The following is a 13,418-nucleotide window of genomic DNA, read 5'->3' on the forward strand; positions in this document are numbered from 1 at the left end:
CCAGGCCCCAGGCCAGTGTCCAGTACAACCACAGCCACAGGTTTTACTGATGGGACTATAGAATATTTAACTGCAAATTCTCCTGTCACAGCCCTGCTTCTCAAACCTTTAGGCAGCTGCCCCTGCAGATTATGTAACAAAATGAATAAATGTGTCCCTCCGCAAAGGGACTCAGAGTCATTAATGTTCTAATTCTATACACAGGGAGTTAAAGTTTAATGACAGCATTGTTCAAGGAGCCAAAGTATAACAACGACCCAATGCTTTAATGACAAGTAGGGAAAATGGAAATTACTTTTTATCAATTAAGGAAACAGAGGAAGTTTGATAAACGTATTGCAAAGATTTGCAGAAAAAGAGGGAAGGTGAGGCTGAATGGTGAACGGTTTCATCACATAAAGACAGTTATTCAGCCAGGATTGTCTGGCCCAGTAGTACTGCTCTGTTCAAGGAGGACATACAGTAAACAATACTGTAAAATCTGTAGAACCTTTGATTACTAGAAAAAAATATATTAAAATATGAGGATCGTTATTAGACATATTTTATTACACATGTAACTAGCTTTTTATTTAATTGCACTAAATGACATTTTTTTAGGAAATTATAAAGTCACATGGATGAAAAATGGGGTGCTCAAAAAACTACACCCCTCTGTTTCACCAGGGCCATGTCACTTAAACATACTCCAATCAGTATTTTTAAGTCAGTGCTTATACTTAAAATAGCCAGACAATACAAAGTGGTGTTTATATATTAACACTGAACACACCTCGTTATAATCATTCCTCCTGTTCATACCGGCTATTAAAAGATCCCCTTCAAATATGCTTTCATTGTTAGTGATGGAGGCCAAACTCCACAGTGTGTCCACACACAGTCTTTTTGTGCAAAAATGCATTTAAAAGTTTATCTGAAGCTTATATGAGGTTTCAGCAGTCTGAGTTAGTCATATCAAGTGGATATCTGTCATATTTACAGCATCAAATTCCCTCTTTGTGTTTCCATGGACAGTGTTTCCCTGTTGAGGCTTCATATTAGTTTCAGATAAACTTTTAAATATATTTTTGTACAGAAGGAGGACTTTGGATTTTGGCCTCATTACTTACACTGTAAGTGCATTATGAAGGGATCTTCTAATAGCCAGTATGAACAGAAGGAATGATTATGGCAAGAAAAACCTATTTCAGTCTTCATTTGGGCTCCTGACTGTTGTTTTAAGACATATTTGAAAAATTGTGAGCTCATCCTTTAATTTTGTAGTTTGGCTAACTCACAAAATAATGTTGATACGGGTTATAAAATAACAGCAGGATAATGCTAACAGCATTATCCTGCCCTTGATTATATGGGCAACAGTGACAGGATATTTTATGTTTTAAGGTGGTCATTCTCTGGCTCAAACCCTGAAAAGGATAAAGGTAGAAATGAGGAATCACAAGAGCAATTTAGCAGTGGATGTAGAGGTTGATGAAGGAGGGGTATAATAGAAAGATGGATTAAGATGGGTTCCTTGATAAAGTGAAGGATCAGTTTGCAGCATGATATACAGGTGGTTGATTAAAAGGTGAGATGCCAGTTTGATGAATGAGGAGCGATCATGAAACTCCGAAAAATAAAAATATTTCCAATGAATATGTACCATTTTGAAAACTATAAGTTACCATACATAGTCACAGATGATGGTATACATTGTACCTTTTACTACTTTACTACATTTTAAGGTCATGGAAATGTTTTGACTTATAGAAGGTATGCATATTTATTTTATCTTACGACAGAGCTGTGTAAAAATATTCACAAATACAGCATTGATAACAGTTAGAGGCATCGAGAGGAATGAAGTACTCTACGTCCACTTCAGTGTTTACAAGAGACAAAGTGAAGTCTGAGAAGCAGAACGTATAGGGCCCTCTCTTCCTGGTAACAGGTGTGATAGGAATGGAGAGATGGGAGAGGACGAGTGAAGAAGCGTGATACAAGATATGGGGAAAAGAGGATGTGTGCCCTCAGTCAATTGAAAACCTGTCAGGGTGCAGGTGCATACAAGCTACAAGCTAGAGATAAGAGGCAACGCTGTCTGTCTAGCTGTTTTACTCTTCACCTCTCCTGCCCTCTTTCTCCCTTGTTATCATCTCTCTTTTTCTCTTTACCCCACCAGTATTAATCCAACCGGTAATGGTAAAGTAGTCCGTGCAGGAATTCTGACACTCCAACATGTCAAATGCCATTTCCTGCCTCAATAGATAAGAATGGACCTGTTTACCTCACAGTCTTGCGTTTTCCTACAGAGCATCAAGGTTCTTTAGGAAGAATGAGAATCATTCCTCACTTCTTTCCCTCTACAGCAGTTTAAACATTTTCTCAGCAAATTACATCTTCTCAGCACATTACAGGAATGTAAGATCGCAATGAGTTATGTGCTGTAACTATTTCTTAATGGAGTAACTTACCAGAGTCTTGTTGTCTCTGTGAGGTTCAGCAGAGACTCCAGGAAGTAGTTGGCTTGGCCAGGAAATAGTTCCAGTGCTGAACTCCCCTTAAAACCACAGCCTTTAATGTAGGATATCGCTTGCAGAGTCACAGAGAGTTGTAGAGGAGTGTATCAAAATTGCAAAAATGATGTTAAACCTGTCAGTATAAGCTCCAGTAGTTCAGAGAACCCCCAGACTCCAGAAACAGAGGGTAAGCAAAGATAGAGAAAAATGTTGAGGTTGATGGTTGGTGATGTCATTGCTTTCCGTTTTTTGATCCACCCATAAACTTCAGTTGTTGTAATGTTTTGTCTGATGATGTCGGTTTTATTACGCTGAACATGAGAGAAACAATGGACTGGCTGTATTTTGTATTGGAATAACAAATAAACTTGAACTTGAAACTCATAACTGAAGGATTACAGAACTTTGAATGCTGAAAGTAAAAAAAAGTAGAGCCAGATTCAATTTAGCAGAGACACAGATGGACCTTCATTCTTAAATCTGACCTAAATATGACTTTAGTCACTGACAAATTGCACACATTATACTAAAGTTCCTCTTGGCTTATAAATGTGGGTAACTAAATTTGTCATGACAATATTGTGATAATAAGCTGCAAGTTTGTAGAATAATGATTTATTTTTGGCAGAGCACATAGCACACTAGTGAGGATTGGTTACCTAATTAAACAGGTTTAAACTAAACAAGATTAACGACATCTTGTTCATCAAGATGGATTGGATTGCACTTTGTTGTCAGACTTCATTAAAGCTCTCTTTCACACATATCACAAAACAGCAAAAGTTAAGATTTGAATAAATAACCTTGTTAGATTGTTTTGACTCACTCTTCTTGCCACAAAATGTTACTTAACCCCTAATAGTCACACTGCCTGCCACTACATGCCATTAGGAGGCAGGTAGTCGGGTATTTAGCTGGTGCTTTTGGGTTGAATTGCAATTAGAGAGTTTTTTGCAGCCTTTTTTTTCTCAAGCCTAATAATTAAACAGTCCTGACATTGAAAACTACAGTGGTTTCAAGGAACCATTTGCAGTACTTTTTACCCACACAGATTTTTAAAAAATTAGAGGACACACTACAGTGAAAACATGTAATAAAACATGTAAACAAGATGTTCTCACAAGCAAGATGTTGCAGACTTCCTCTGAGTTTGTATTGTAGCCCTCAAGTCAGTCACAGTATTAGATTGTCTTCATTTTTCTTCCTTTGGCACTACTTTCTGTGAGATGTTAACAAGATTTTCTAATTACTTGCCTGAAACACAGTGGAGATACCAATACTTTGTAGTTGACATGACAGAAATAAAATGGCATGTAGGACAAACAATGCTTCATATGTGTAGCCAAAGCCATTAAGTAAAAACACAAAAACCATCACTCTAACTCAGAGAGAAGCATGGTTTAGAGGCGATAAAAGCATCTTCCTTATCAGTCTCGTAGCTTTGCCAGAGGCTTTTGTAGTTGGTGGTGTGTTTTGTGTCTTTTCCATTTTCCAATTTCTGCTCTTTCATTTCTCTCCCTCTCTGTCTCGGTAAGCTGGTCTGCGTGGTCCAGAAGTCTGAGGCCTCTATGTTTCGTCCGCCTCCGCCTTCGCTGCTGGAGATTAAAAATAATGGGCAGCACCATTAATTAAGCAACTAATCTTACTGTTTATGTTTTGTCATATTTGCCGCTCACAGATGCGTAGAGAACTCTCCCAAAAAAAGGACTGCTCCCACACACATTACAATGCTTTCACAGCACACACACATTAACAGCAGCAACAACAACAACAACGGCGTACACGGCTCGACAGGCTGTCAGGGACGCTGCTTTCCCTCGTTCCAGCTAAAAAAGCCAAGGCCTCCCCCTCTCTCTCTCTCTCTCTCTCTCTCTCTCTCTTTATTTTTATTTATTTATTTTTGTAAGCGGCTCAGTTAATATTGTTGATTTAAGACCTCACCTTCAATTTGGTATAGCATGTGGACAGAGCTTTAGCTTTGCTGCAGCTGAACCAATTTTCTGCTTCAAGTGCCTTTAATAAACCACGCAGCGCTATCAGGAGGCTTTGGCTTCCCTGATGAAGGCCATTTATTTCAAATTAAAGGAGAGTTCCTTATCTTCGGCGGCCTCAAACAGAGAGAGAGATAAAGATGGCGCGCTTTGGTGTCGTCCTTTCTGTGTTGTTAATATGATGAGAGAAGAAGGGGGGGGAGGGGAGGGTGGGTGAAAGAAAAGTAAGAAAATAGACCAAGTTGGAGAGAAGACAGGAAGAAGACCCATTAAACAGGCAAGATAAACCATTGGAGATGGTGGGGGGAAAAGAGTAATCTGATAGGCCGTCATGTTTTTAAAATGGTTTTGTGAGAGAACACTAATGGATGCTTTATTTCGTCCCATATCGTTTGATCTCACTTCCTTCCTTTATATGTTTTTCTCTCCGTCTCTGTTCATTATTCCCTTTAACCCCTATCACCCATGCTCAGATAAACTCAGTCATTGCATCTTGGATACTGTTGCTGATGATAAAGTGTGTGTGTGTGTGTGTGTGTGCACCAGTGTGGATATGGATATGCTGTAATTGAAACGCTGGGGTCAGCTCTCCTTTGGGAATCAAAGCCAAAAAGAACCTTTAATTTGGCTTTCAATTAAATCCGGTGTTAAATGCTACTCACAGAGGAAATGTGTATGCACGGGCGCCGTGTAGAGGAGACTGATGTACGTTGTGTGCGTGTGCCTTTCCATACCTGCGTGGGCGTACATAACTTGCTCGTGTCTGCTTCAATCAGTCAGAATCTATTACAGTGAGGTACCCAAGCAGCAAGCCTGTCATAGTTAACAATCACACAGACAGACAGTCAAAGACCAATTATAATACAGCCCACATATCAAATTAAACATGGCTAATTCAATCTATCAAAGCACACTTTTCTGCTGTATTTGATCAGAAAGATCCAATCCACTCAATTAAATATTATTTAGCACTAATTGCATGATTTGCAAGGAAGCACGTACTATACTAACCATAGGTTGTTAAACAGGTTGCAGTGGGTGGAGATGTTAATTGTTTTTTAGTTGTCTTTGTCCTGCCTCATTTAATCAGGCCTTTGATTTCTCGTGAATGATTTTTCTACCTCTTTTTTTTTTTTTTAAACAGATTTTTTTTTTTTTGTTCTTTTGTGGCTAACAAATGTCTACACTGGCTGTGTAGTGAAAGCAGCATCATGAGCTTCAGTCATCCATCTTCATCTACACAGGATGCATTCAGGCGCAGTACTGAGTGTAGGTCACCCACATTTTGGCATCACTCAGAGCCCGATACAATAATCACAGCAAAGCATAAAAGCAGACTTCGGGTCACGGATGATTATGCAGCCTGTTTGGATGTTTTATAAAACGCATGTGACATGGACGACTGAAAAACACGGCTGAAGCTCCTCCTGTGTAGTCAAGCCTTAAGACATGCGTTAAGTTGGAGGAGGTTGTTACCTGCACCAGTTTAAAGTTTTTAAAGTTATATATTAATACACATCGTAGTGGCTATTGTCAAATTGTTGTAAGGCATTAATTGATTTTTTTGGTCACTTGAACAATGTGAACACAACATTGACACATCACTTTTTAAGTTGATTTGGTGAACTTAAGTGAATATTCATTTTGAGCCATGTTTGTGGCCACCTCATGAATTTAAGCCCAATCTACACTCTCATTTAACTTTGTTTTTGTCTTCACCTACTCCTGGGGGAAACATCTGGCTTTTTAGCTGCTAAATGCTTCACTATGTTCACCAGCTAGTCACCCAGCTGTGTTTGTCTACTGTTTGCTGCTGGGCAGGTATGTGGTTTTCTAAGAGCTTTTTTTGTTGAAAACAGCTGCCTGTTGCTGCCTGTTACGACCCTAAGAACTGTGCTTAAAAACAGTTATTCCTTCACAATTTTGATTGAAGGTGCTGATGTACCTGTTGAGTTCATGATGGACTAGTTTTTATTCCTACCAATAAGAATCTTCAACAAATCCAAGCCAAATGAATGTGTGAAACTTTGATCTACAGTAGATGGTGCATCTGGTTCAATGTTCAAACTTTAGATGTGGATGCTAATCAGTTGCAGAGGGGCTTTTTTTTAACGTTTTTAGTGATTCTAGTTTTTTCTACCAGTCTCCATTATGTTTCTGCAAGCCTGACTGTCAGTGAGAAAGTGGAGACCAAACATAATTCCATCTTTCTCTACATCTGTGTCTGTCTTTTGCAGGTCGCGCAGCACCGACCCAGTGTGTCCCGGCCTGCAGGCCCAGATTTTATCTTGTTACAAGGGGAACAGAGAGCAGACCCTGAAGTGTGCAGACCTGGCCAAAGAATACATGCAGTGTATCGATGCTGCAAAGAAGGTGAGAGTTTTCTCAAATCTGGAAGGGATGGGAATTTGAATATCAGGGAAGATTTGATAAATAGATAATGTAGTTAATATATCTGGAATAAAAGTATCATTGAAAATTGTAATTATTGTGTCAGCACACCCATGAAGTCGGAACAAATCTTAGATCATTCCTGAATTATGTAGATAGAGGTTTGGGACATAACATTCGAGTATGAGTGGTGGCTTTTGAAGTTTTCCACGGAGAGATATGTTGTTATTTTCAGAGCACCACTGTCTGATGTAAAAGTAAGAAATCCATTTTTTTTTCTCATGTTCTCAAGATTATTCTGGGGGAGTTATGAACAAAAAAGTCAGATTGATAGGATTTTGAGTGCTGTCACTTTAGGTTTTACACAGAGAAAAGTCTTGTCATTAGAAACTGCTTTCAGAGTGAATGTCTGATGTAAAAGTACGAAATCCAAGTTCCCCAGCACTACCGAACTTGTTTCCCTTCCGATACAGAAAATGACACCTTTTCAAAGCCAAACACAGTCAAATATGTCTTCAGTCTCTGCAGCTTTTTGGTTTGTAGTTTACAAGCACAAAATAATTCAAAGTTAGTGAAGAAAAAGAGGTTATCATCTGAAAACAAGCAGTGAAAGTGAATGTAAAAGCAGCTATTTTCCCAGACAGCATTCATTATATTTTTGCTGTTTTCTGAATATGACCACTGCACTGAAGCACATTAACATTGCCCTTTGATATATATATATATGTTTTATTAAATTTTGAATCGAAGAAAACTCACTCAAAATTGCAAAAATCAGAATTCCTGGAAGTGCTTCGCTTGACTTCAAGTAAACTAGAGTGGGTCATCCAGTCAGACGCAGATATAATGTCTGCAGTTTCATCATTAGGATACAAGGAGGGTTTGACTGTAAATAGGATTACATAATCTTCATAGAGACTACATTTGTTTATTTGCTTTGGATTGGGTTTTTACTTTTTAAGTTTTAAAACTCATCCTTTAACCCATTCCCTCATAAAAGCAAAAAGGAGGACAGACTATATATGATGCTGATGATATGAGTCAGCCTACTGAAAATGCAAATATTTACACAATATACACATTGTATTTTAACAAAAAAAGCACATCTTCTAAACTTCTAAATCTACTAAAGATTAAAGACGGGTATTTTCAACATAGGTTTTAAGCCTGAAAATGTTTGTGCATACAACATATTTTCACTTTCCTCTCATCCTAGCAGTCACATCATTGTCACCCAGAGATTCAGTAATGGAAGGGAAAGTTGTTTTTGAGGTTATGAGAGTAAAATATCCGTCTGATCTCTATTGAGAGATATAATTTTCAAATTACCATAAACTAGAGTGCTGACATTGCATTTTTATGTATACATCTGCTTCCTCACCATATTTTTTTTTACTATGGTCTCTGGTGTCATTTTAACTGTGAAGTGAGATTTGAAATCTACTGCACAGCATTGCAGTGATGTTTAACCTTGTAGAAAAGCACAACACATTGATGTGAGACTAGAAATTTGAAGGCAGACCTAATTACTTTGCTAGCTTTGTGAATCAGAGGAGACTGGAAACTTTACATAAATTCCGGCAAAGCAGGAAATCTCAGTATGGTTTCATGCAGATTTTGGAGCTGATGTAATTTCAGTAGATATAGATTTGTCTTTGTCTTTCTCTTGAGGAGTTGACTCAGGTTATCAGCTACAGTATGTGTCCACTGAGTTAACAGATCTCGCTTTTTTCTCTTTGGAATTTTCTTGTATTTTATCCACGGTGAAAGCTAGTTACTTATTCATGCACTCAGTAAAATCTAGCCTTTGTATTTCACTTTTCAGCATTCCACATTACTCAGTTGGACCTACTGCTGTATTAATCAAAAGCAAAGACGAGCTCCTCAAGCATATGCATCACTGCAGCAGTTTTAAGTTACAAATTCACAGAAAGTTAGAGAGAAAATGTGAGGAGGAGGAGGAGGAGGAGGAGGAGAAGGAGGAGGAGTTGAAGGACAGAATATTGGAAGATTGCACTTCCAAAGTTTGTACAGTAGAGGCATTTGCTGCTCATCATGTACTCAAACAACGTACCGCAAAGCCTCATGCTGCTCTCTGCTCACATCCTCTCTGCGTTGATCAGGGGCAGTGAAGCTTCCCCTGGCATACAGTAATACACCATGTGATAATCAGCTCGCTGAAACTTCATTCATCCCCTCTTGCACTAATGTAGTGTGTGCATGGATGCCTGTACGTGTGCGCACTTTCAATAGCATCTGAACCTTTGTTTTTGTGCTGTATGACACCGTGCAGACACAAACACACATTTATATACACACACATCTAAGCGTATGTTTGTGTTCTTGTATTTCTACACTTACGACAGCCAAATGTCCTTACAAGGACTGCCATGTGTCTGTGTGTGTGTGTGTCGTATTAGCTGAGATAATGAGGAGTGAAGTGAAGATTCTTTGAAGACTGTCTTTTAAAGAGATGGTACACAATAGGTGTACATGTGTGTGGTGTGTGAGCAGCTTGCTGTATTGCAGTCTTCTTGAACCTACACATCAAGGTCTTTCCTCTTGATTAGCCCCGAGGCATCTCCCTGACTTTCACCCTGTGAATCTGAAAGTTTGTAAAGTTCTTCCTCCGTTTTGTGTCTTTAAAAACTGTCACTGTGAAATAATAAGAGTTAACAAAAGTTCTGAGATACTGTAGTTTAGTTGGTAACCTAGACATTTATCATGTCAACTTTGTCTCTTACCGTTCATTCAGCACCACAGCAGAGAAACAGCTGAATCGATGTCAGATACAAACTGACTGAAGGCCACCAAATGAATATCAGCTCAAAGAAATAAAAGTCTTGAGAGTTTCATTCACCACAAAGATAAAAAGACACAAATATCTCTCATATTTTTGCTAAAATTTCAGCGAAGGTAGTAATTATATCACCGCTTCTGCAGTCTTCACTTCCCGTGGAGTCAACACTGCCATGGCAACCCACATTGTAGTTGGAGGGGGGATTACACCCGCGGTGATAAGTAACAGGTAACAGATTGCTTATTTGTTCAGGACTTGTACAACAGTTTGGACCATTCATAAATTCCTTTTGTACAGAAGATAAAATTCTAAGTACGAAAAAATGAATGAATGCCACATTTTCTTAAATCACTCGTACATGAGGCCCATTGATACCAAGGAAATATCGCCATCATGACATCAACGTGAAGCTTAACATTTGGGTTCAATATTTTCTTTGACTTGCAACTGCAGTTCAGCAGTTACAGAGTCAGATCGGTGCTATAAAACTATTGATAAGTCATTTATTCGTGACCTAAATAGATTATTATGCGCTTGAGTTTGAATGCAGCTCATGGCCCTTAAAGCTCATTCTTACCTTTTCCTTTTTGCCTGTATAATGTTATAAAGGAGAAATGCAGCAAAAATCGTTATTATTCATATTTAATTATTTAAAATGTAAATGTTTGAGTCCAACAAACATGGGGGAATGTTGATGCTGCGATAATTCTACTGTGTCCATTAAAAAAAAACACACACACCATTGTTTCCTTCTTCTCTGTAATGCATATTAAATGACTGCATTTTTGTTTTGTGTTTTGTGAGCCCGGGGAAAATGCATTTTCACTTCTGTTTTCGTCTTATTTATAAGCAAAGCCAATGAATGATGTCTTCCACATTGTGATTGTAAGTTGAAATTTTGGAGTGGCCTGGACCATGAAACAGACTAAACCACAACTGCTTATTTTGTTGAACAAAGTTTAGAATTAAATGAGCCTCAGATGGGGAAAAGCAAACAGATGATGACTTTTCATTCCTGAGATTTTAAATACGTGAAAGAGGACTTAATTGGGACTGAGTTTGGTCCAGTTCTTGTTTTGATTTTCCAGTTTAACAGAAGCAACTGTGATGCTTTTTGATCAGTGTCACAGCGGGCCAGTGGGCAGGCCTGCACATCACATACGTCTTCCCGCTGGGTTACACTACCATCCTTATGTGTGCGTGTGTATGTGCATGCGTGTTTGATGGCAAATGAGGGGAGGATCCCACAGGCCCTACAGAGACGGAGCAAACAACCTCTAGTCATTATCCTCTGAAAGGCTGAGCGTGACACTGCCACTGCGAGATGTAACACATACAACACTGTCCAGACACTAGGTGGGATTCTCTAGTCATTTATCTGCACTCTCAGATGCGACTACATACACAACACACACGCTGACACTGTCTGTATGCCTGGTGGGATTCTCAAGTCATTTAGCGTCAGAGAGAGCCCGGCTCTGATGCTGATCAATGTCAGCAGCTTGGCTCACTATAGAGAGAGGAGAGAAAGAGGAGAAGATAGATTGAAAAATGACAGAATGTGCAAGAGAGGTACAGAAGAGATTTGGAAAAAGTGGAGATTTGGAAAACCTGAGCAAGACCAACACGAAGTAAGGAGTAAAAATACCTGAATGGTGAGTAAAAACGGGTAGCTTATACGGAGAGTAGAAACAGCAAAAGAGATTTGGAAAAAACAGAGAAAGATGACTTACAGCAGCATGTCCAATCACAGATGTATGTGGAGCTACAGCAAGGTCGGAATCTGTCCAGCTGCAAGTTGAGACCTCTGAAACTTTAAATGCTGTTATTTTCCCCTTCAGCAAGGCCAGCTACTGAGGCGCGCACACACACACACAAACACACTCTCACATATATATATACGGAGCCCTGCTGTGGGCAGGCTTTGGGTCTAATACCGAGGGAGTTACTCCTAAAGTTAAAAGCTGCCTGTCAGATGAGAGAGAGATAGAAAGACCCAAACAGAGAGAGAAGACAGAGGTAGAATTACAGAGTGATGCAAAACATAAAGCAAAAAAGTTTAGAGACTACAGGAGTGACTGTGAAAGAGATTTAAAGATACTCCTCTTGCTGTGTACTTAAACATTTTCTTGATACATCTAAGACTCTCCAGCCCTGTTTTTTTTTTTTCCATGTCGTGCCGTCATCTTCTTGTGTCATGAATTTATTTTGGCAAACACATGGTAAAATAAATGATTAAAGGATAGGTTCCGATTTTTACAAGTCTATCTGAAACAATACTCAAATTCCATGTGTGTTTTAAGAGTTATTTGGTCGCTGTGGTCATTCCTCCTCTCCATAATGGTTACGCAACTACACTACACTAGAAATCCAAAACATACCTCGTTCTGAGAAAAAATCTATTCTTAAGTTCAGCTGAAGCTAATATGAGGCTCCAACAGTCTTTATGCTCCCCCAGACTGTGTCTCCCTGCTGCTGCAGCAGAAGGATAGCTCCTGGCAGTCACATGCAGGATGGTTGTCAGGTAACAACACCAACAGTAAACCTACATGTGACTGTCAGGACATGTTAGTTTCAGCTGAACTTGACAATGTATTTTTCCTCTCAGCGAGGACTGGTGATTCTGTTCCCCATTTTTTTACAGTGCAGTCAGACTAGAATGGGATTACTTCACAGCCAGAACGAAGAGGAGGAATTACATTATATTACAGCAACCAATAACTGTTTCAACATAGCAAATGTGAGTATTTTATTAAGACAGATTTTAAAAAGTCAGGACCTATCCATTAATGAATATTTGTCTTCAGGAATAGCAGAAACAAGTAGCAACATGAGGAATTTCTTTTGTGGTGCTTGAGAAGAGATAATATGCTTTGCATTACAGCGAAAGCTAACCAACTGATCAGTGGTAGTATATCAACGTTAATTGCTGGTGACCAAGGCAATACAGGACAGAAAAACTTGTGTTGGCACAATAGCTTGACTAGCTTAACAACTGTTAGGAGGAGATAGGAGACCTAGAAATAAAAACCATCAAGAGAAAAAGGAGACTGACTATACCTTGTGAGTATACCTCCGTGCACAGCTGTACTAAATTTGCAATTTATAATCCTCCTTTTCCTATGTTCTTGGTTAGCTGACCAAGTTGTTGAACTCTTCAGTCCCTGACAGCTATGCTGTAGTATAGAAGGGAGTAGGAGGACTTACTGATGAGATGTCAGTTTTGTCAGCTATCATATTGTAAGATGTTTTTCCAAAATCATCCGATGCATTAAGATTGACGTTCCCTCTCTGGGCAATGACTTACACTTTAGATTCCCCCTTTTCCTGTGCTTAGCTAATAAATCGGGTTGTTAACTGTTCAGTCATTAACATTATCCCATCCAGGGCTACAGGCAGGTGAAATAGTGGGTAGGACAACAAAGATTTTATGTCGTACTAAGTTATAACTGACCGTTTCAGTCAGGTCGACACAATTTGTCTGTGACTACCAAAACGTTATAAATCACTATTGAAAACTAAATATGTTTTATGATGTGACAATGCTATGGTCATGGCTTGATCAGGTTTAGGCACAAAAATCACTTGGTTAGGTGTAGGAAAAGATCTTAGTTCAAGTTAAAGTAAGTATTTAGTTAAGGTTAGGGAAACATCATCGTTGGAGTTAAAATCAGTACTTAAACCTGCATTAACTGATTTTTTTTGGCAACTTGGAGGCAGCGGAAACAAATTGTGGAC

The 13,418-nt window shown here is 38.9% G+C and overlaps 1 protein-coding gene across 2 annotated transcripts in view; it reads left to right on the forward strand.

Moving 5' to 3' along the window:
• Window positions 1-13,418, forward strand: part of chchd6a (coiled-coil-helix-coiled-coil-helix domain containing 6a) — an 84,831-nt gene that overhangs the window by 51,723 nt on the left and 19,690 nt on the right. For both annotated transcript variants that reach the window (XM_044352248.1, XM_044352249.1), the window contains one exon: window positions 6,727-6,862. In XM_044352248.1, the coding sequence (XP_044208183.1) occupies window positions 6,727-6,862 (136 nt within the window). The remainder of the gene's footprint in view (window positions 1-6,726; window positions 6,863-13,418) is intronic.

This window comes from Thunnus albacares, chromosome 5, assembly GCF_914725855.1.
Source record: "Thunnus albacares chromosome 5, fThuAlb1.1, whole genome shotgun sequence".
NCBI lineage: Eukaryota > Metazoa > Chordata > Actinopteri > Scombriformes > Scombridae > Thunnus > Thunnus albacares.